General features: G+C 41.6%; 1 protein-coding gene across 1 annotated transcript in view; it reads left to right on the top strand.

Annotated features, from left to right (window-relative positions):
- The window catches only part of col22a1 (collagen, type XXII, alpha 1), a 142,611-nt gene that overhangs the window by 110,178 nt on the left and 10,114 nt on the right, over positions 1 to 22,319 (top strand). Inside the window, exons 35-45 of the mRNA XM_078541247.1 lie at positions 263 to 316; positions 583 to 636; positions 3,002 to 3,046; positions 4,589 to 4,642; positions 13,515 to 13,568; positions 15,048 to 15,101; positions 17,408 to 17,479; positions 19,606 to 19,641; positions 19,799 to 19,843; positions 21,125 to 21,304; positions 21,730 to 21,796. Of these exons, the coding sequence (XP_078397373.1) occupies positions 263 to 316; positions 583 to 636; positions 3,002 to 3,046; positions 4,589 to 4,642; positions 13,515 to 13,568; positions 15,048 to 15,101; positions 17,408 to 17,479; positions 19,606 to 19,641; positions 19,799 to 19,843; positions 21,125 to 21,304; positions 21,730 to 21,796 (715 nt within the window). The remainder of the gene's footprint in view (positions 1 to 262; positions 317 to 582; positions 637 to 3,001; positions 3,047 to 4,588; positions 4,643 to 13,514; positions 13,569 to 15,047; positions 15,102 to 17,407; positions 17,480 to 19,605; positions 19,642 to 19,798; positions 19,844 to 21,124; positions 21,305 to 21,729; positions 21,797 to 22,319) is intronic.

The following is a 22,319-nucleotide window of genomic DNA, read 5'->3' as shown; positions in this document are numbered from 1 at the left end:
TTCTTAGCAATCACACCCACCCCCCTCCCTTTTCCACCTCTTGACCTGCCATTTTAACTCTTCTTGTGAGCTTTGCTGATTTTTTTTTCAAGCTACTCTCCCCACTCATGCATGGAGTCCTGGTTGAAGTTTTTTTGTAAAGCCTTAATGATAAGGGGCTGCTGCATGTGCATTGAACCTAGAAAATAGCTCCAAGGAAAGTGCAGGTGAAGATTGCTGTGCCTTGGAACAAAGGAGAAGTCAACTGTTATTTTATTCATAGGGTCTTGCAGGAACAGATGGAAAGGATGGGAAACCTGGACCTGCGGGAGAGCCGGTAAGAAACGGAAACATTCTTAATTGATACAGTTTTTTAAAACTACAAACATCATATTTTAATGGAAAACAAAATCATTTGGGTATGCTTTTGATTAAAGTCAGTCTCATACCATGGCCAAAATTCTTTCAAAAGTTTGTAATTGGAAGAAACTTCAGTTGAAGTTTGCTTCACAATTTGGGTTTTATCCGAATTAAATGAGGAAGCTTTTAAAGCTTTTTCATTCCATGGGAAAACATTACTGAATGACCTCTGCTGTATTTCAGGGCAGGCCAGGTAACCCTGCGCCTCCTGGCAGGAATGGACTCCGAGGAATCCCTGTAAGTATTGAATCTCTAAAGCTATATTAACATATTTTGGAATAGTACAAATGCAAATTACTGCTGGAAATCTGTAATAGAAAACGGAAAGTGCTGGGAATTCTTAACATATGTTTTGTGGAGCATCTGTGGAGAGAGAAAAAGTTAACCTTTCAGATCTGTTACAAACCAAAATTTTCTGGTTTGATTTAACCAGTTTTCAGACAGACGTGGGTAGGCATATTCAAATTGTACAATAATGTCGGATTATTAGGAATCATCATATCTTCAGTCATTATCACCATAGCTGGGCAATGCTGGACACAGGAATGCCAGTATGTTCTTGAAATCCACCTTTGCTAAGGCAATACATTTGAAAAGGCCTCATTAAGGACCTCAAGTGATCACAAACCTCCGATGATTTAATTTTAATGCAATTCAGTGACGCTCCTCAGTTGCCCCAAAGGCAGCTGCCTCTACTGTTACAGATGTTGATGTCTGCAGCAACTATCGTCCTCATCCAGAATGTGAAGTGGAGAGCTAGCTGTTGCTAAAGGCCTGATAGACGGTGGTACAAGTAATGACTACTGGCTGGGGTGGGGTGGTGCTCCTGGCTGCTGTCCAAAGTAACAGCTGGAAGACCTTTCACAGGTTTTGATGATACAAAGATAGTTAGGATAGTAAGTTGTGAAGAGGGTATAAGGAGGCTACAAAGTGACATAGATAGGTTAATTGAGTGGGCAAAGATCTGGCAAATGGAATATAACATGGGCAAAGGTGAAATTATCAATTTTGGCAGGAGGAATAAAAAAGAGGCATATTATCTAAGTAGTGAGAAATTGCAGAGCTCTGAAGTTCAGAGGGATCTGGGTATCCTAGTGCATAAATCACAAAAGGTTAGTGTGCATATGCAGCAAGTAATTAGGAAAGCTAATAGGATGTTATTGTTTATTGCAAGGGGATTTGATTACAAAAGTAGGGGGGGGTTATGCTTCAGTTGCACAGGACACTGGTGAGTCCACATTTGAAATACTGTGTACAGTATTTGTCTTCTTATTTAAGGAAGGATGTAAATGCATTAAAAGCAGTTCAGAGAAGATTTACTAGACTAATACCAGGAATGGGCAGGTTGTCTTATGAGGAAAGATTGGACAGGCGACACTAGTATCTGCTGGAGTTGAGAAGAGTAAAAGGTGATGTGCTTGAAACATACAAGATCCTGAGGGGTCTTGATAGGGTAGATGTGGAAAGGATGTTTCCTCTTGTGGGAGAATCTAAAACTAGGGGTCATTGTTTTAAAATAAGGGGTCGGTCACCCATTTAAGACAGAGATGAGAAGAAATTTCTCCTCTTAAAGGGTAGTGAGTCTTTGGAACCCTCTTCCTTAAAAGGCAGTGGAAGCACAGTCTTTGAATATTTTCAAGGCAGAGGTAGTTAGATTTGTGATAAACGAGGGGGTGAAGGGTTACCAGGGGTAGGCGGAAGGTACAGTCACATTAGCCATGATCTTATTAAATGGCAGAGCAGCCTTGAAGGGTCGAGCGGCCTACTCCTGCTCCTAGCTCGTATGTTTGTATGTTCTGCCTCCAACCCTAAAGAAACAAAAGGGCTACTTTAGGGTCTTCTCCATCTTAACTAATGATCTATCTGAGACTCTTCAGTCTCAGATACATGGGCCTGCACCAGGTTCATTAGATACCCCTATGTCTATGCACCTAACCGGTCAACTTTCAGGAAGATGAGGCTAAAAATGCCCCCTCTTACCTAATTTAGATGGCAATGCTCTGCATGTGCCTATTTTAGACTGAGATACTCTACCAATTTAGGAAAAGATTTTGGAAACCCCAGGGTAAGGCAAAGGGGCAGAGATCCAATTTCCTGGGTCTTCATCCTCATTTCCTCTTCTTTGCTCATAGAATTACCCTCAGGCGCTTAGGAGAGGAATGTCAAGACCAAAATCTCTTGACCATGGAGATGGACTACCATGGAAAAATAGAAGTTCTTAAAAAAACTTTCAGTCGACGGCAGGCTGTAGGAAAACTCCTGTGGTCCTGAGCTGCGTTGTTTTCAGCTCGTGCTTTGTGGCACTGAAAGTAGCAATATTATAGTAATAAAGCTACTTAGACATCAGGAGAAACATTACTGGAATATTAACCTTAACTACAAAACTAAGCCTCCAAATGACCATCTCATGTTGTAAACAATGCTTTTTGGTTGCATTTCCCTGAGGGTTTATGTTATATCCAGATTCTTTGGCTTGGCTTCATGGGAAATGGTTTGTTAGTATATTTCGTAATTCAATATTACCCGTGTTTAAAAGTAGGAGAGATTGGAACAAAATGTATCTCAAGATGGAATTATTGATTTGTGAATCTCTTTTATGCAGGGTTTTAAAGGCCCAAAAGGTGCTACTGGCTCAATTGGCCCAAGAGTAAGTACTGGAAATATTAAACAAGCAGAAGGTTGAAATGCAAAAGAGCCTCATGATTTCTGAGAGCTCTTCTTGTGTCACACACAGAAATGTGCCAATATGCGACCACTGGGCCTCAATGTCCCCAGGCAATGGTGTGCAAAATCACCCAGTGTTTCTATTCTTACTCTTGCCAGAAAAGAAAGTGGATATTGTCTCGCTAGACCTAAAGAAGCTACTTGACATTGGCTGGAATTTTCCAGCTCCCCTGCGGCAAGTTTCGCTGCAGCCGGACAGGCAAGCCATTGAAATCTCCATTCACATCGACAGGACCAGAAGATTCCACCAGCATGAGCTGCTGGAAAATTCCGGCCATTGTCTTATATAGTTTGCTACTAGATAAGGTCCAAACCCATAGATAGATGGGGACACATTAAAATGGTTTGGCAAATAGTTATTTGGTAGATAACATTGGGTACGAGACAGTTATCCCATTGTCAGCCAATTACTAGTGGACTACCACAAGTTTCAGTGTGGGGGTCACTGGGAGTGACATTGTTCTATGCCAGCAGCTGAATCAACTGCCATTTTTTCATTGCGTTCGATCTTCTTTCCACTGAAGTTCACAGGACGATAGTCCAAACTGTGTTTTTGGTGACTCATTTCCTCATCTTGCTATTGTTTTTACTTGGTCTCAAATGAAAAATCTTGGAATTGTTCTGCAAGTCAATGAAAAATAGAAACTGTATAACAGGCTGCCGCTTTGCCATGAGCCTGTTTCACGGTGCGGGCACAGACCAATTTCACCCCTCTATCTTTTTAATTTGAACGATGATTTGAAGTAAGTCCCAATTGGCAAACAAAATATAACTTGCAGCAGTCTGCAATGATGTATTTCAATGCACATAAATTCAAAGGACTCTATATCAGCTTGATCAGTGGATGGAGAAATGGCAATTCGACATAGGGAATGTAAGGATAAGAAATTTGGCAGAGGGAAGGCTGATGTCCACTATGTACAAAATGGGAATGTGCTGTCCTGCTACTATTGGAGCAAGAGAAAGAACTGATCACTAAGACTAAGCTTAGAAGACTGTAAAGGAAAATGATAAAAGTATTTAAAATTATGTACTCCTATATTTCCAGTATATGGTAGTTTGGCCTTAAAATAAGCCCACAGATCGAACCCTTCCAGGATTTTAAATCTCTCTGTTCGAGCAGACTGAAGATCTTCTTGACTATTCTTGTGTTGGTAGAGAGATCCTACAAGAATTCTTTGGCAAACATTTACTCCAAACAAGTAAAAGCAGTTCAGACAGGTTTTTGCTTGAATTGTCATTGACTACAATATTAGTGGCTTGGATCTCACTTTTGTCTCATGGAATATTAGAAGTTAGTGATGAGAAAAAAAAAAACCTTCACCATTGGTAGTCAGTTGATAAGCCTAGACCAGCTCTGAGCCAAAATATTAGGTCAGCCTCCTGTTGCTATGTGTGTGGGAAAAAGGAACATAAGCATGGACAGAGGAGTCTTTTAACATTAATTTGTATTCCTTTGTTACAGGGGGAAGCAGGAATGGCTGGGCCACCAGGTCAGCCAGGGTCACATGGGAATGATGTAAGTTTTCAACATGAGTTTTGGTATTCTTTAATGGAATTAAGATAGTTTTTAAACAATTTATCCTTTGCAGTGCATGTATCACATTTATCAGTCATATCCTGTGGGCCATCTTTATGCACCCGCTACTTCATTTATGGGGCTACTTATGTTACCCTCATTTACAATGCAAAATGTACCCACACACTAATGGGAATGAGATGGATTTTGCTGGGGCGGAGGCGGCACCAACAACAGGTCAGAAAGCTGGGAGCAACTTCACTTCACCTGTGTGGTAGAGCCCCGGCCAGAATTCAGGCCCATCAGGGCAGCAAATAAGCTACTGTCGGGCTCCCCTCCTTTTAAGCAACGAGACCCTGCCTTCAAAAGCTGCCCATTGGAGGGCCAGTGACTCAGCAGTCCCAGCAGCGCCATCGAGAGCACTGGCCATTGATGGGACTGCAGCTGACCAAGAGATGCAGCAATGGATGCCGCAATAAGGTAGGTGGAATCTGCGGACGTCAGGATCAGTCAGACAGGCATGGCGAGGGAGGGTGGTGGCGCCGGCTGTTGGTTTGTCAGGAAGGTGGGAAGTGTTGCCACAGGAGCTGCCATTGCCACTTAAGAGCCCTTCTGTGGGCCACAGAATGCACAATCAGGAGGGCACACCGTTGAACCTGCAGGGAGGCCACCAGACTTCTGCCATTCTTTGCAGGGGTTATGGCTTGTCCCCTAAGAAAAGTAAACTGGGACGGTATGGCCTGCTCCTGCCCCTATGTTCCATGGTTGGCTTCTAGGGGACAATTTGGATAATGAACCCCTTTAGGAGCCCTCAGATGGAGGCAGGGAACAACTACAACAGCAGCCATCTCATCACAATGACTACTATTGAGCAGGCCATTTGCATTTTAAAAATGAGCTTCAGGCGCTTTGATCACTCAGGTGGAGCTCTGCAGTACGCCCCAGCAAGGGTATCAAGGATAGTGGCGGTGTGCTGCATGTTCCACAACATTGCGCAGTGGAGGGACATACAAATCGATGATGATGACACAATGCGCAGAACTCCAACTTCTAAGGAGGAAGAAGATGAGGAGGAGGAAGGCCCTGTCCATTCAGACGATTCCATAACGGATGAGGATGAGGAGATCGCCAATGGTAGAGCAGCTGGGAGGCATGGTCATGTAACCAGGGTTGACATTGTGCAGAAGGGGATCATCGCCAGATGGGTCTTTGTGCAAGATAGATTCTCATAAGGTTCTCCGAAATCACGATTGCCATCAGTCAGTCCCTGGTAACATACTTCCACCTAAAGTATCTTGTACATTGACTCCACAATTACTCAAGGGACTGTCCATCCCCCATAAGGGAGAGAATAAACATCAATAAGTTGGACTCAGCCACAGTCATACAACTGAAACCTTCACCATCATAACCATGGGCCTCATATTGCAAACACACATGGTAATGAGTCATTCACCACCTGGTCCCCTCACATGAACATCAGTAACTGTAAATGAGGAGCCCATGTCACCAAATTGTCTACAATCAAAGCATACCCACAATGCTGAGAGTGATTTAAGACTTCAAACGCTATACATGCTGATAGGATTATATGTTGTAGCAATTTGACAGATAAGGCATCTTGCACTTGAGGAGCCCATAACTGCAGCACCAGCTCTTTGAAAGAACTTGCACACCATCCATTCCAGCTAATAGTCCAGTTTCTAACGAGGGTGCCACATACATCATTCCTGGCTTCCATATACCTCTGCTTACCACACAAAGCACATCCTGTGACACCTGGAATGCAAATGCAGCCTAAGTAGTGGGCACAGCAGGCAACCAATATTCCTTGGACAATACATGGCCTCTTGAGCTGTGATGCCAACAGCTCGGTCAATGTGTAACGCTGCAATGCAGATGTATGCCTTGCACCTAGCAATCATGCTTTAGATGCATCTGCTGCCCAGCATCTCTTCATGGAGTCTGATCATTGAGACTCCCTTAAGGTCATGTTTGGATTGACAATGAAAGATACAAGGAGCATCTCAGTGATTGAACTTTTGACCTCTGGAATCTTATGTGACACAGCAGAGAAGGAAGAAGCATCACAAATCAGCCGACAACCCTGATCCTCTTGACGGCACGTCGAGATGGACCTCAGCATGCTGCCCTCATTGATAAGAAGGGTCTTCATAATTTAACATTCTTCTTGAGCTCTCTACTGTAAAAACACACACCAAGCCATGTACAAGTGTAAATAAATATATTCAAGAAGCTCAGATGTGTTATGTACAATGTGAAAAGTGTAACCCATTAGCGCTCCAGGTGACATGACACCCTTTGCTCTCATGCCCTCTGTGTTGAGTAGGTGGAGGTAGGCTCATGAAGTCTCATGACATCAGGTCAAACATGGGCAAAGAAATTTACTGCCGATTACCATGTACCGCATCTCCTCAGCTGATGAATCAGTACTCCTCCATGTTGAACACAACTTGGAGGAAGCATTAAGGGTGGCAAGGGCACAGAATGTACTTTGGGTGGGGGACTTCAATGTCTATCACCAAGATTGGCTCGGTAGCACCACCACAGACCGAGCTGGCCTAGTCTTAAAGGATGAAACTGCTAGACTGGGCCTGCGGCAGATGGTGAGGAAACCAACAAGAGGGAAAAACGTACTTGTCCTCGTCCTCACCAATCTACCTGTTGCAGATGCATCTGTCCATAACAGCACTGGTAGGAGTGACCATCGCACATTCCTTGTGGAGACGAAGTCCCATCTTCGCGTTGAAGATATCCTCCATCGTATTGTGTGGCACTACCACAATGCTAAATAGGATAGATTTCGAACAGATCTAGCAACTCAAGACTGGGCATCCATGAGGTGCTGTAGGCCATCAGCAGCAGCAGAATTGTAGTCAACCACAATCTGTAACCCCATGGCCCAGCATATCCCCCACTCTAACATTAACATCAAGCTGGAGGATCAATCCTGGTTCAACAAAGAGTGCAGGGGTGCATTCCAGGAGCAGCACCAGGCATATTTAAAAATGAGGTGTCAACCTGGTGAAATTACAATATAGGACTACTTGTATACTAAACAGCGAAAGCAGCATGCAATGGACATGCATCAATAATCAAAATCAATAGTCACTTAGACAAGTGTAGAATAATTAAGGAACACCAGCATGGATACATTAAGGGAAAATCATGTTTAATTAACTTGTTGGAGTATTTTGAGGAGGTAACGGAGAAGGTTGTTAAGGAAAATGCTGTTGATGTGGTCTATATGGATTTTCAAAAGGCATTTGGTACAGTACCACACAACAGAATTGTGAGCAAAAATCTAGTTCATGGATAAGAAAGGAGAATAGGCACTTGGATGAGAAATTGGCAGAGTGACAGGAAACAAAGAGTAGTGGTTAATGGATGTTTTTTCAGATTGGAGGAAGATTTGTATTGGAGTTTCCCAGGGGTCAGAGTTGGGACCTTTGCTCTTCCTGATGCATATTAATGACCTAGACTGTGGTGTTCAGGGCATGATTTCAAAACTTGCAGATGATACGAAGATTGGAAACATTGTCAACTGTGATGACGATAGTCTTGAACTTCAAAAGGGCATAGACATGTTGGTGGATTGGGCAGGCAAGTGACAAATAAAGCATGAAGTGATTCATTTTGGCAGGAAGAAAATGGAGAGACAGTATAAAATAAAGGGAGAAACTCTAAAGGAGGTGCAGGAACAGAGGCACCTCGGTGTATATGTACATAAGTCATTAAAGATGGCAAGGCATGTTGAGAGAAAGTTAATAAAGCATATAGTATTTTAGGCTTTATTAATAGGGGCATTGAGTACAAGTAAGGAGGTCATGTTGAACTTGTATAAGACACTAGTTAGGACTCATCTGGAGTATTGCATCCAATTCTGGGCACCATGCTTGTGGAAGAATGTGAAGGCATTGGAGAGAGTACAGAGGAGATTCACAAGAATGATTCTAGGGATAAAGAACTGTAGCTATGAGGTTATATTGGAGAGATTGGGATTGTTGTCCTTGGAGAAAACAAGGCTGAGTGGAGACTTGATAGAGGTATTCAAGACCCTGAGGGGTATAGACAGGGTAAATAGTGAGAAACTGTTCCCACTCAAGGGAGAAGCAAGAACAAAAGGGCATAGATTCAAAATAATTGGCAAAAGGAGGAAAAGTGATGTCAGGAATTTTTTTTTCACCCGGAGGGCTGTTGGAGTCTGGAATGAACTTCCTGAGAGAGCGGTGGAGGCAAGTATGATTGAGGTATTCAAAAGGGAATTGGATGGCTACCTGAAAAGAAAGAATGTACAAGGTTACGGGGATAAGGCAGCGGAGTGGGACTATGTAGAATGGCCTTTCAGAGAGCCAGTGCAGACTCGATGGGCCGAATGGCCTCCTTCTGCACTGTAACAATTCTGTGATTCTATACAGAGCTAAGCAATCCAACAACCAACAGTTCAGGTCTAAGCTCTGCAGTCCTGCCACATCCAGTCGTGAATACTTGTGGGAAATTAAACAACTAAAAGGAGGAGGAGGCTCCACAGATATCCCCATCCTCAATGATGGGAGAGCCCAGCACATCAGTGCAAAAGACAAGGCTGAAACATTTGCAATAATCTTCTGCCAGAAATGCCAAGCGGCTGATCCACCCCAGCCTCCTCCTGAGGCCCTCAGCATCACAAACCATTCTGCAGCCAATTCAATTCACTTGACGTGATATCAAGAAATGGCTGAAGGCAGTGGATACTGCAAAGGCTATGGGGCCCTGACAACATTCCAGCAATAATACTGAAGACTTATGCTCCAGAACTAGCTGTACTCTTAGCCAAGCTGTTCCCCAGTGCAGCTACAACACTGACATCTACCTTGCAATGTGGAAACTGTCCAGGAATGTTTTGCCCACCCGACCAATCACCCCACCATCAGTCTAATATCGATCACCAGCAAAGTGATGGAAGATGTCATTGACAGTGCTATCAAGTGGCACTTGCTCAGCAATAACCTGCTCACTGAAACGCAGTTTGCGTTCTGCCAGGGCCTCTAGGCACCTAATCTTATTACAGCCTTAGTCCAAACATGGACAAAAGAGCTGAACTCAAGAGGTGAGGTGAGAGTGACTGCTCTTGCAGCAAGGCAGCATTTGACTGAGTGTGGCATCAAGAAGCCCTAGCAAAACTGGAGCCAATGGGAATCAGGGCAAAAACTCTTCTGGTTGGAATCATACATAGCACAAAGAAAGATGGCTGTGTTGTTAGAGGTCAATCTCAGTCCAAGGACATCACTGCAGGAGTTCCTCAGGGCAGTGTCCTAGGCCCAACCATCTTCAGCTGCTTCATCAATGACCTTCCCTACATCATAAGGTCAGAAGTGGAGATGTTTGCTGATGATTCACAATGTTAGCACTATTCGTGACTCCTCAGATACTGAAGCTGTTCACGCCCACACGCAGAAAGCCAATATTCAGGCTTGGGCCAATAAGTGGCAAGTAACATTTGTGCCGCACAAGAGCCAGACAATGACCATCTCCAACAAGAGAGAAATCAACCATCTCCTCTTGATGTTCAATGGCATTATCATCGCTGAATCCCCCACTATTGACATCCTGGGGGTTACCATTTACCAGAAACTGCACTGGACTAGCCTTATAAGTACTGTGGTTACAAGAGCAGGTCAGAGGCTAGGAATTCTGTGGTGAGAACTCACCTTCTGACTCCCCAAAGCCTGTCTACGTCTACAAGGCACAAGTCAGGAGTGTAATGGAATACTCCCCACTTGCCTGGATGAGTGCAGCTCCAACAACACTCAAGAAGTTTGACACCATCCAGGGCAAAGCAATCCACTTGATTGGCACCACATCCACAAACATTCACTCCCTCTATCACCAATGCACAGTATCAGCTGTGTGTACCATCTACAAGATGCACTGCAGTAACTCACCAAGGCTCCTTTGACAGCATCTTCCAAACTCACAACCTCTGCCACCTAGAAGAACAAGGGCAGCAGATGCATTGGAACATGGCCACATGCAAGTTCCCCTCCAAGCCACACACCATCCTGACTTGGAAATATATCACTGTTCCTTCACTGTCACTGGGTCAAAATCATGGAACTCCCTCCCTAACAGCACTGTGGGTATACCTACACCATATGGACTACAGCGGGTCAAGAAGGCAGCTCACCACCATCTTCTCAACGGCAATTAAGAATGGGCAATAAATCCTCCCTAGCCATTGACACCCATAACCCTTGAAAAAAGAATTTCAAAAAGGCTGGGAGGTGGGGGGAGACAGTGGCATAGTGGCAATGTCACTAGACTAGTAATTCAGAGACCCAGGCAAATGCTCTGAGAACATGGGATCAACATGGCAGCTGATGGAACTTGTATTCAATTAATAAATCTGGATTTGAAAGCTAGCCTCAGTAGTGGTAACCATGAAACTATCAATTGCCATTAAAAACCCACCTGGTTCACTGATGGCCTTTAGGGAAGAAAATCTGTCATCCTCACTTGGTCTGGCCTTGACTCCAGACCTACAGGAATGTGGTTCACTCTTAACTACCTTCTGAAATGGTCTCACAAGCCATTCAGTTCAAGGGCATATCTCATGAAAGGATAAATTAAATAAAAGGCTGTCCCAGCTGCAGTCCACACCATCTCTGTGGTGTTCTTTGCCCTTTTGGTCTGCAAGGACAACATGAACTGATGTATGGTGCATGGAAGGATATTGCTCTTCACTGTGCCTGTGCATCATGGTGCATATTCACATGTATCCTGTGTGTATTTTGATAGTACCAGGTGAGAAGGAGTGAACTGGCTCCCCTTTATTCAGCCCCCTTAGGTGGTCACAACAAAGGTTTTTAAAATTATTTTCCCCGTGGATGCCTTTTTCAAATCCAAATTTATTTTTTACTACCTATGCAGTGAATTGTTAAGGCATAGATTGTTAAGTATTGCAGCTGTTTTAAGTTAGCTGGTTCCTTTAGAATTCCCAACTTGAATTGAAGTCCATGTAGTTGCACTTGCTGGAGACAATTTCCTTTTTTAATCTGTAAGCCGTCTTTTCCAGAAATTGAAGAGTTTCTCCTGAGGATTTTTCCCAATGGAAATACACTATCTCTGTGAATGTTTTTAGACCAAGTGCTTTGCTTAACTTGAGAGAGAGAGTGAGTGTCCTTACTGCTCCCATTAGCAGTTTTTCCAGACTCTTACAGTGACTTTTTCACTCTGACTCTGGCTTGGCAAAACCAGTTCTTAAAACCATGCTGTAGATGTGTATTCCAAAGGGATTCAATTTCCATGCCTTCTTTAGTCATTGTAGAAAAAGTAATCACATCTTGATGTTTTATCTCAGAAACTTTTGACACACTCAGGATAGTAGAAACCAGCTGGAGATGGGATTATTTCACCCTCCACAGGGGGTTTGAGTGTCTGTTGGGTGTATATCCAAGCGAGCTCACAATTCCCCATTGCCTTGACAGAATTACATTTGATTGAAGTCCAGCACTTTATATTTTTAATATCTTCCTTTCATTAGTCCCTTTTTTGAAGTGGACCTTGACACCGCCCCCAGGTGTCAATGCCATCTCCATGGCTGTGTATTGAGAATCCACTCCATGTTTTCAGTGGTTCAGTAGAGTACACTTTGATTAGGCAGCAACAATGACAATTCTCCCATAGGGAAAACCCATGATGAGCCATCTGTCCAGGGTCAGCTAACAGTTGGACAACACTTACAGCTTTGACGCTCACCTGACAAGGCAACGTCTCCTCCGATGCACAGGGATTTCACCACTGATGACCCAACTCTCAAATTGGCCTTCCCGAAGGTCTGCTTTTTATCTGTGCCCGAGTCACCCAACCTCATGCCAGGCCTGCTTCGAACCCCTCACTTCTTCCAGGGTCACCCTAAGTCCTACACTAGCCAGCAGCCCTTGGACTGAAAATCAGAAGTTCGGGCAGCCATTTTTTAAAGATCAGGTTCGCAGAGCCAGGAATTCTCCCATCTCTGCACACCCAACTCGGGAGCGAAAATCTGTGCCTGAATTAAAGTTCTCACTCTGTCACAATGAGATTTGAACTCAGATTCTCTGGATTATTAGTGCAGCCCTGTTAATGACCCAGTATAACCACTGTAATACTTTACCCGGAATATCAAGAGGAAATTTTTCACTGGCTCTGCTGACCAAAAATGGGGCAATAACATCCCAAAAATCAGAGGGGTAAAACTTATCGACTTCTGCTCCCAATTGAGTTGATGTGATCTTTTTTAAAAACATAAATGTAAATATCTAAAGCTCTTTTTTTTAAAAATTTGAGACATCATTACATCTTTAGTAGGATGACCAGGAGCTCAGTATCCTGCTGTGCAACATCTCATCCTTGCTCTCAACAACAGATGAGATCAATTCCATATTCTGCATGTGGATAAGGCCCTGGATAAAACCAGTAGGCTGGATTGCGAGTGGAATGGGTTGTGGGAGAACATTTCATCTGAAAAACAGCATCCCCAACAATACAGCACTAGCTCAACGCTTCTCAAGAGTGGGAGCAAATATTATGAGTTCAAGTCAGTGTTTGGGGCTCAAATCAATTTTCTGGTACAGAGTCAGGACTGCAATGGATTGAGCCAAGCTGACATGGTATAGCCATGTAAGTGGTGTGGAGAACTAGTGTTGGTGGAGGATGTAAGGCACCAGGCAATGGCAATGAAATCTAATGCAAAAAACATCAAGTTCACCTTTAAACCCAGATACTGGGCCACTTGGATCCCAAGTGCAAATGTAGTAACAAGTTCATATTTATTCTATCACTGTACTTTTCTGCTTGTATCTGTTTTATTATGGATCGCTCTTTATATTTTTAGGGTGAACAAGGACCTCCAGGACCTCAGGGTCCTCCTGGTTTAAGAGGCAATCAGGTAAAATACATGCATGTCAGGGAGAGTTCAGATCATTGGGGGGGACATTACCTTCTGTCTAAAGCCTTGAAACCTCTTTATGGCTGGTTCTAATTGAAGTTAACCAATACATTGGACATGAGAGTGCTGACTCAAAACTCTTTTCTATGTGTTTCAGTCCCTTACATTGAGTGCCTCCTTTCCTTAAGTCTTTGCAAAAGAGCTTCCATCTCCTTGCATATTTATAAAAGCAGTTTTCCTCACACTGTGACACCCAAAATCTACTGGGATTGTGCTGACCAAAATCAGTGGTCTTCCAGTGCTATTTCAGATGCTTAACTGCTTCACAATTCAGATTAGCTGGATTAACGCTCTTCCCATTTCACTGGCTTGGCATGTTGCATGAGAAATATAGTTCACATTTCAGCCCACCAGGCTGAAAACAGCCAACTCTTTAAATAAACCAGAACGCATTCTCCCAATATTTTTTCCTAACCCATCATTCTTCTCAGTAATTTCTGGGCTCATATCAGACAAAAAGAAACTCTAAGTATGTACTGTTCTTAGTCACTAGCCCAATTTCCCTCTCGAGTTATCCTGGCAATATGGCATAACTCCAGTAGGTGAGGGTGATATACTAGGCCTTGGGAGGGTAAGTACTGATTTAGTTGGATGTTGGCCGTTTAATTGTGTAAAATGACCGATAATGAATCAAAAGCCCATTGACATCTCTTCTGATCCTTGTTTCTATTGAAGTCAACCAAAGTAAAAGTCACAAAAATGGGCTGTTGATTTGTTGTCATCCATGCTTCACCTCCGTACACTGTCAAAATCTACCTGATTGTTTTTAATTATGGGGGTGAAGCAGGGTGAGCTGGCCAGGCAGAGGTGGGCTTGCCCTCAACATTTAGACTGGGGTGCAGGGAGCCTAAAGGGTTATTAGAACATAGAATGTTTTTCCTGGAGTAGATACTGAGACAGACTATAATAATTTATAAAGGACTGGAGCACAGAGCTATCACCGCACAGTTGCCATGGGACAAATAGCTTTCTTCTGTGTGCATTCTATAATTCATGGGACCAGAGTCCCATGTGTGTCAGACACGTATCTGACCAAAACAAAATGCCACATCAAGAGTAATAATCTGAGTGAGCACTGATTTGAAAGAGATCTTCAAGATCATGAAGGTTTACTGTACAATAGAGAGACTTATTGCTCTACCTAATGCAATGATGAGAAGACTGATTTAATATAATCAGAGATAATTAATGGATAATTAGAAGAGATTTATTGTTTCAGTGGCTGGCTAAAATAAATAATTCAACTATTATTGGATCAGAGTTTAAGGGTGATAGTTGCTTGAAAATAAAATGAATGTTTCAAGGCATAGGGGCCATGCAGAGAGTGGGATAAGACTAGATGACTCATGGGAAAAAACATTGATGAAGACTGTCATTCTATAAGATACTGCCTTCGTTACCTATGTATTATCTTTATAGGGTAAAAGTGGTCCGCCTGGCCCTGAAGGAAAGCCTGGTGTTCCAGGTGTCCAGGTAAGACCTACAGTTAATTTCTGTTATATTCTGTTATACTGATGCAGGATTTGCCTAACAAAAGCTGGCACTATACATAAATTTTGACTGACCACGGTATAGGGGTGCTGAAGCTACATACTTTGAGTAGGGGAAATAGTGGGCTCCTTACTACAGTTCAGCACCCGTTCCTGCCAAAATGCAACTTCCCTTTAAGATATACTGTCTGACTTCAAATAGTGAGAATCCACTGACTTCAAATCCCTATCAGATTAGATTCAAGTAGTTTATTATTTCCACCTTGTCAATGAGATATTAAACTGGAGCCCTGTTGGCTTGTTCAGGTAAATGTAAAAGATCTTGATGCACTATTTGAAGAGCAGGTGAGTGTCCTAGTGTCCTGGCCAAGTATGTCCCTCAATCAAAACCATCATAGCAGATTAGCTGGTTATTTATCTCAATTGTAGCTTGTCTTAGGGTGGCATGGTGGTGCAGTGGTTAGCGCTGCTGCCTCACAGCTTCAGCAACCCAGGTTCAATTCTGACCTCGGGTGTCTGTCTATGTGGAGTTTGCAGCTTCTCCCTTTGTCTGCATGGATTTCTGCTGGGTGCTCTGGTTTCCTCCCACTCTCCAAAGACATACTGGTTAGGTGGATTGGCAACAGTTAAATTGCCCCTTAGTGTGTTTGAAATTGTGCCCTGTGATGGGCTGGTGTCCCATCTTGGGTGTACCCTGCCTAATGCCCATTGCCTGTCAGGATAAGCTCTGACTCCCTGTGACCCTGAATTGGATAAAGTAGTTCTGGAAAAATAAGTGTAGTTAGGCTCTGCCTGTGGTGTATCACATTATCAGGGCCTCTAACTCTCAACTGTCTTGCAATTTGTGCGATATCAGTTGTTTGGTTTCAACTTTTCTCTCAGCTATCTCACTACAGTGTTCGTGTCACATATTAATGGCCTCTGTCTTTCTCAGCTATTAGATATTCTCTGAGTATCACACATTCTTTGTTGTTTCTCTCAACTGCCTCCCTTATGTTAGTGCATTATATCACATTCTTTGGGATATCACATTTTAAGTCTTCCCCTTACAGTTAAGAGGTCCTCTCTCACAACTATTACATTCTTCAGGTGTCACTTAAGATGGAGATGAGGAGAATTTTTTTTCTCTCAGAGGGTTGGGAGTCTGTGGAAGTCTCGTCCCCAGAGAGCAATGGAGGCAGGGTCATTGAATATTTTTAAGGCTGAGTTAGATTTTTGATTGACAAGTGACTTCAAGGGTATAGGGGATAGGAAGGAAATTAGCCACAATCAGATCAGATCAGCCATGATCTTATTGAATGATGGAGCAGGCTCGAGGGGCCAAATGGCCTACTCCTGCTCCTGATTTGAATGATCATATCCCACATTCAGGGTCAGTGCTCATAGCTGCCAGTTCAATTCCTGTTAAAAAACTCTTGTGAGTTAGTATTGTCCATGTTGTTACATCTGAAACTTGATTCTTCTCATACTGCACAGATGGAGTACATGGTGCTGCAGAACTGAGGTTTCACACCAGTTGACTCATTGACTGCACATTACATTGACTGCTCATTAGAGCGTGGAGACTTGCAAAGTTTTTTGCAAATATGTGGTTCAAAAAAGTCTTGTACTACATTATACGTTACTCAAAGTACTGCATATGTTTATGTGTTAGGACTTTGAGTGTTATGCCAAGTATCCCTTGTTTATATTATTTTGAGCAGTGTTATTGTTAATCTACCACATTTTAAATTCTTGTGATTGTTGTCATAACTCAGTGAGAACTCAGAGATGCAGCAGGAATGATGACTACAGCTGGGCAATCATTGGGCATCTTATAATTGATCCAAGTTCCATTGGATGAGAAAGAGGAAAGGGGAAGATGTGGAGCTCCCATATCTTTTGAAAAGTGTGCATCTGTGTCAGCATTAGGTGAGGAGAGGGTCAGCTTCAATAGCAATGATTTTCAAAATAGAATATCCTGTCAACACCCATAGAGACTTGGTAAGGTGAAGAGAAGGCCTTATCATCTGGGGAAAAAGAAGAAACAATGGGAAATGACTTAAAGGAAACATTTCTGTAACCTTGAAGTGGCGAGGTCAAGATTTTTTCAATGTCGGTGTCCTGTCATCATTCATTCTGCAAAGAACATGGTTAATTTTTGAATAGGAACATTTCTTCATCAAGAACTATGTTCTGCTAAAAATATCATAATTCTTGGAGTGACCATGAGTTGACTTATATATTTGTTTATTCTTCCAGATTTTAGGGAATAACCTATTTTTCACCTGAACTTATTTTGAATTTTAGGGATCAAAGGGCTCTAAAGGAACAAATGGAGATCCAGGTTTTCCAGGGCTCCAGGGACTACCAGGATCACGGGTGAGAATCATTTGTCTTATTCCTTTTTCTCACAACTGAGGGGGAATTGTTTTTATTAAATATGTTCTGTATATATTGGCAAAGACAAACTTCCTGCCATAAAACAGCACAGAAGGGAGAATCTCATCCTGCATTAGGCCAGTAGTGTGCTTTCTCAATTCTGGTTTCTTGGCAGAACTGTTTTTTAAGCCCTAGCATTAAAATTATTACATAAACACATTATTGATGGCATAGAGAGAAACACTATAAATTAGTACCCTAAGGATCAACACGCTAATGATGATGCTACAGGGCTGAACTCGATATGTTAGTGCCATGAAAATATAATAATTTTCATATTATTGTAATTTATTGTAAAGGTAGGTTGATGGTGGAGTTTGGATTAGTTTCTCTGTGTGACGTAGTATGTGTGGGGGTTTTAACTGAATTGCAGACAGCTAGTCTGGATCTTTTGAGTTATCAAAAGAGTGCAAGGCTATTCAGATGAAGTTTATTACTGCAACTATTTAATCTACAGGTTATACATATGGCTGGTCAAGAAAATCTAATTGCAGGTGCATTGTCAAGAGTTTGAAGCTGAAAGAGAAAATTGGACATTTAAAAACCTGGACATTGGAAATGATTTCCGTTGATACTGAGGACTTGTATATATATTATGTTAATGCATATATCTGGTAATCTAATAGCGTGGGTATATAGATAAGTATATGAGGTAATGTAAGATGGGTTAAGAAAATGAAGCCATCTTTTTAAATTATGATGTTTCCTTTTTCAGTAAGGAGGGTGGGGCGTCATGAAAAGATAATAATTTTCATAACATTAGTGTGATTTATTGTAAAAATAGGTTAATAGTGGGTTTTGGATTAGTTTCTCTGTGTGAGGTAGTGTATGTGGGGGTTTTAATTGAATTGCGGACAGCTAGTCTGGATCTTTTGAGTTACCAAAAGAGAAGCTAGGTTTGAAAAGCTAAATACGTAAACATGGCTGAAGATTTAGAATGTGAGGTGTGAAGAACATTTGCATTTTTAGATAAACCAGAGTAGCGAATTTCAACGAGGTGGTAAGATGTTACACCTAGCCAACAGAGGCTAAGACAAACAATGTGTTTATTTTTCCCAAAGATTACTGATAATATGAATACTATGGAAGATTTATATAGTGGAAAAAGTAAAGTTGTAAAGACATGTTGGGACAATGGAATTTACATTAAAAAGGGATTAATTTATATAGAAGAGTTGAGGTTATGTGTAAAGAGAAGGAATCCTAAGATCTAACAAATGTGACAAGCCTCCAGCCTCAAGGTATCAAGTTGCTGCCTACAGGAACTGAAGCTAAGATAATTCATTGTGAATATCACTGTCCAGGGTATTGTGTGCTTTGCCTGTGTCTGTTGAAATTTATTAATTTTTACTGTTGCCTTAATGGAGGTGTAACCTGGGAGTATGATTAATTTGGGGAGTTAGGAGTTATCATAAGTAGTAATTTGTAGACCTATATATATGCTTAAAATGATTTATTTTATTAATAATTGTTTAATGTAGTTTTGTAAAAATAATCTCTAAGACTCGGTGGACTTATAACCACTGAATTTAAGGCACGGATCTCAAAATAAAAATACAAATTGTAACAACAGTTGTGGCAGCTGTTTCAAGTTACCCCCTGGGATTTGAGCAGCTCAGCATTTACCACCTGCTGTGCCAGAACAGTTGGTACTTTTTCAATGATAGCGCAGAATGGAATTTTACAGGTATTTAGCTATCACTACTCGTCAGATAAAATCATCTGTTAAACAAAAGGTTAGAGCACTAACCCCCCCTTCCCAGCTTAATTATAATTTCACTATATAATAACAACTTACAGTTTGTGCTGGCAAAAATTAGCCACTTTAGTTTTGAATGGATACTCAAGCAATCAAAATCATGATCTACCAAGCTCATTGAATAATTCAGATTACATTTCTAGATCCCTCAGTGTAAAATTTACATGTTCCGAACCCTTATATTTTCCAGTGTGTTCCAAAAAATATTGGTTTTAAGATCCTAATACTTGTCTTTAAATCTTGTATGAACTTGCTCCACTTTACCTCTGCCTTAAGTTAGTGTTTATCATCTTTTCTTTATGAACAGGGACAGCCAGGAGAGACAGGACACCCAGGAAAAACGGTAAGTAAAGGACAATATATCTTTTTTCACTAATTACTAATAGTAATCATCTGTTCATGGCTACTATTTAACCTACCCTAAACTGAGCCACAGGATGCATCTACTCATTATGTTCAAAATGCAATAGTTTCAAGATTGGCTTTGCTCTTTTGTGCAGGGATCTCCAGGCAAATTAGGTGATCGGGGGTCCAAAGGAGAGAGGGTAAGTGATAAATGATGAAGACAAATAGAATATCACTGACACTATCTAAACTATCAGCGAACCAAATAAACTGATCCGTGACCCATCTGATGAGATACAGATCCAATGTAAGAATGTCCAACTGGATGTGCAATATTATTTATTTCATTGTTAAGCTAAGTCCATTGCTGCTGAGGGCAAATATCATTCCCCTGTTGAGATTAGTTGAAATCATCATTCACCTGGGATCAAATTTGGAATTTGCTTGGTCTGTGTGGCTTGTACTGCGCTGATTAATATATTTATTCACCAAGCCATCAAGACAACATACAATTGAATTTTAAAGGGGCATAGCCACGCAGCGTGTTAGCATTATGATATTAGGGTAGACTTTTGTAATTACCACTTGGAGGTTAAGCCATGTCCAGATGGAGTGCAGAAGAGAAAATCTGGTCAGAAGGATTTCAAGCTGCAATCAGAACCCACCAATTTTCCTCCATTAAAATGAATAAAATTCAGGAGGTTCTGTAAGGATTGTGCGATCCTCTTCACCAGATCTTTTTGTGCTTCAGCTTAAAACCCAGGTATTAATCTGGTTGATGATCAGGATTCTCATCCTAGCCAACATTCGTCCTTTGACCAATGCCACCGGAAATTGATTAATTAGTCTTTTATCTTGCATGTTGTTTGTGGGATCCTGCTGTGTTAATGTATGCCATGATGGTATACACAGCCACAGTAACAGCACTTCAAATATAATTTAACCGTTGTGAAATGTTCTGGCACATCCTTGGAACATGGTAAGATGCATTATAAGTACAAATTTGTTTGCTCTAAGTCTAAGAAAGAAAAATAAATAACACAATAAGAATTAATTTTAACAAGAGACTGAGACCAACTTCTGTAAGATTTATGTCTTTTTTGGCTTTACCTACAAGAAGTTTCAGTTCTCCTCCTGTGAATTTGATCTCGTCCAGTTAATATTGCCATGGTCGTGACAATATTACCCCCAAGTTAATGACTTGTTAACATAACAAAAATATTTCCCATATTCTATTTCCATTTCCAGCAAAATAGGTTTATTATTTCATTAGAAGAAGCGATCAGACGGAATCGTCCTACTATGTTTATAATGCCAGTGACCAAACTGTTGTGTCATTATAGAATGGTCAAGGATTTGATGGAATAGAAATAACAGAAGATAGGGATAAATGAGAAAGAAGTGCAAGAATAATTTTTCTTAAAGATACTGTTTTTTATTTCATTTATTTCCAAGGTTCATGTTGCTTTTCTTTTGGGCAGGGCGATCCAGGTATCAAAGGTGAAAAAGGAATCCAGGGTAACAATGGACAGTCCGGTGAACCAGGGCTTCCAGGTATAAAAGGACACACTGGGATGATGGGTCCAGTGGGGCCTCCAGGAGAAAGAGGCCCATCTGGGTCACCAGGACAATTAGGTCCTCCCGGCATACCTGGAGAAAGAGTAAGTACCTGAATATTGACATCCGCCCTGGTTGCTAATGTTCAGAGTTAGCAAGCTCAGACGGAAAACAAAATCCTTCACACTAGAACTTCCTTCAGAGGACAGAGCTTCAAAATTTGAATCCTAACTCAAAGGCAAAATCAACCACTGTAGTCATATTTGATTATAATTTCTTCTTCTGTCCAACTTTAGGCTTGTTAATCTTATAAAATCAGGAACGATTTTGCAAAATCAGACACACCCGACCAAGAGGATATAGTGGGAATTTGGATTTATATTTTCCATCCATTTAAAATTGCTTGCCTAAACTCTTGATACATACAATCAGGAGGCAACATTCCCCATCAGGAGTGGAGTTCGGTAAAATTACCCCTCATACATTGATTTAGCATTGACTCATGTACACTTGATGTTACTTTCCCTAGGGTGAGCCACCATCCTCGGAGCAACTGAGAAGACTTATAAGGGAAGAGCTGTCGAAGCAGCTCGATGGTAGGTTGCACTTCGTATTTCTATATTTACTGTACTACACTTATGTAAGAACACAGTCCTGGGGCCAAAGTTTCAATCTATCCATGATCAGTGAGGCGAATATTTTCCTTTCTCTGATTACTGTAAATGAAATGCATTTGGGCAGCCTTTACTCAGTTCCAAATGGGTAGAAAATAAAAATTTTATTCAGACCAAATTAATAATCTGACTTAGACCACAAAGGAAATAAAATAATAATCATTCGTGCTTTCCTGAGGTTTGGGTTGAAGCATTAGATTGGCAGAGCAGAGATAGCTTCACACTGTGGGGAACAAAATGTCACAAAATACAGATGCTGTAAATCTGAAACAAAACCTAAAAATTTTGGAAGCACTCAGCAGATCAAAACAACATCTGTGGAGAGAACAAATGGCTCATACTTGCACTCTTTATCAGAATGAACACAACACAGTTATACACCTGATAGCAAGTTGGTGAAGGAAAAATCCAAAACCAGTCTTTACTTCGGATAAAAACAGCAAAT

Source organism: Cetorhinus maximus, chromosome 4, assembly GCF_964194155.1.
Source record: "Cetorhinus maximus chromosome 4, sCetMax3.hap1.1, whole genome shotgun sequence".
Lineage (NCBI taxonomy): Eukaryota > Metazoa > Chordata > Chondrichthyes > Lamniformes > Cetorhinidae > Cetorhinus > Cetorhinus maximus.
The sequence above is the reverse complement of the archived record's forward strand: the minus strand, read 5'-3'. Positions and strand labels throughout refer to the sequence as shown.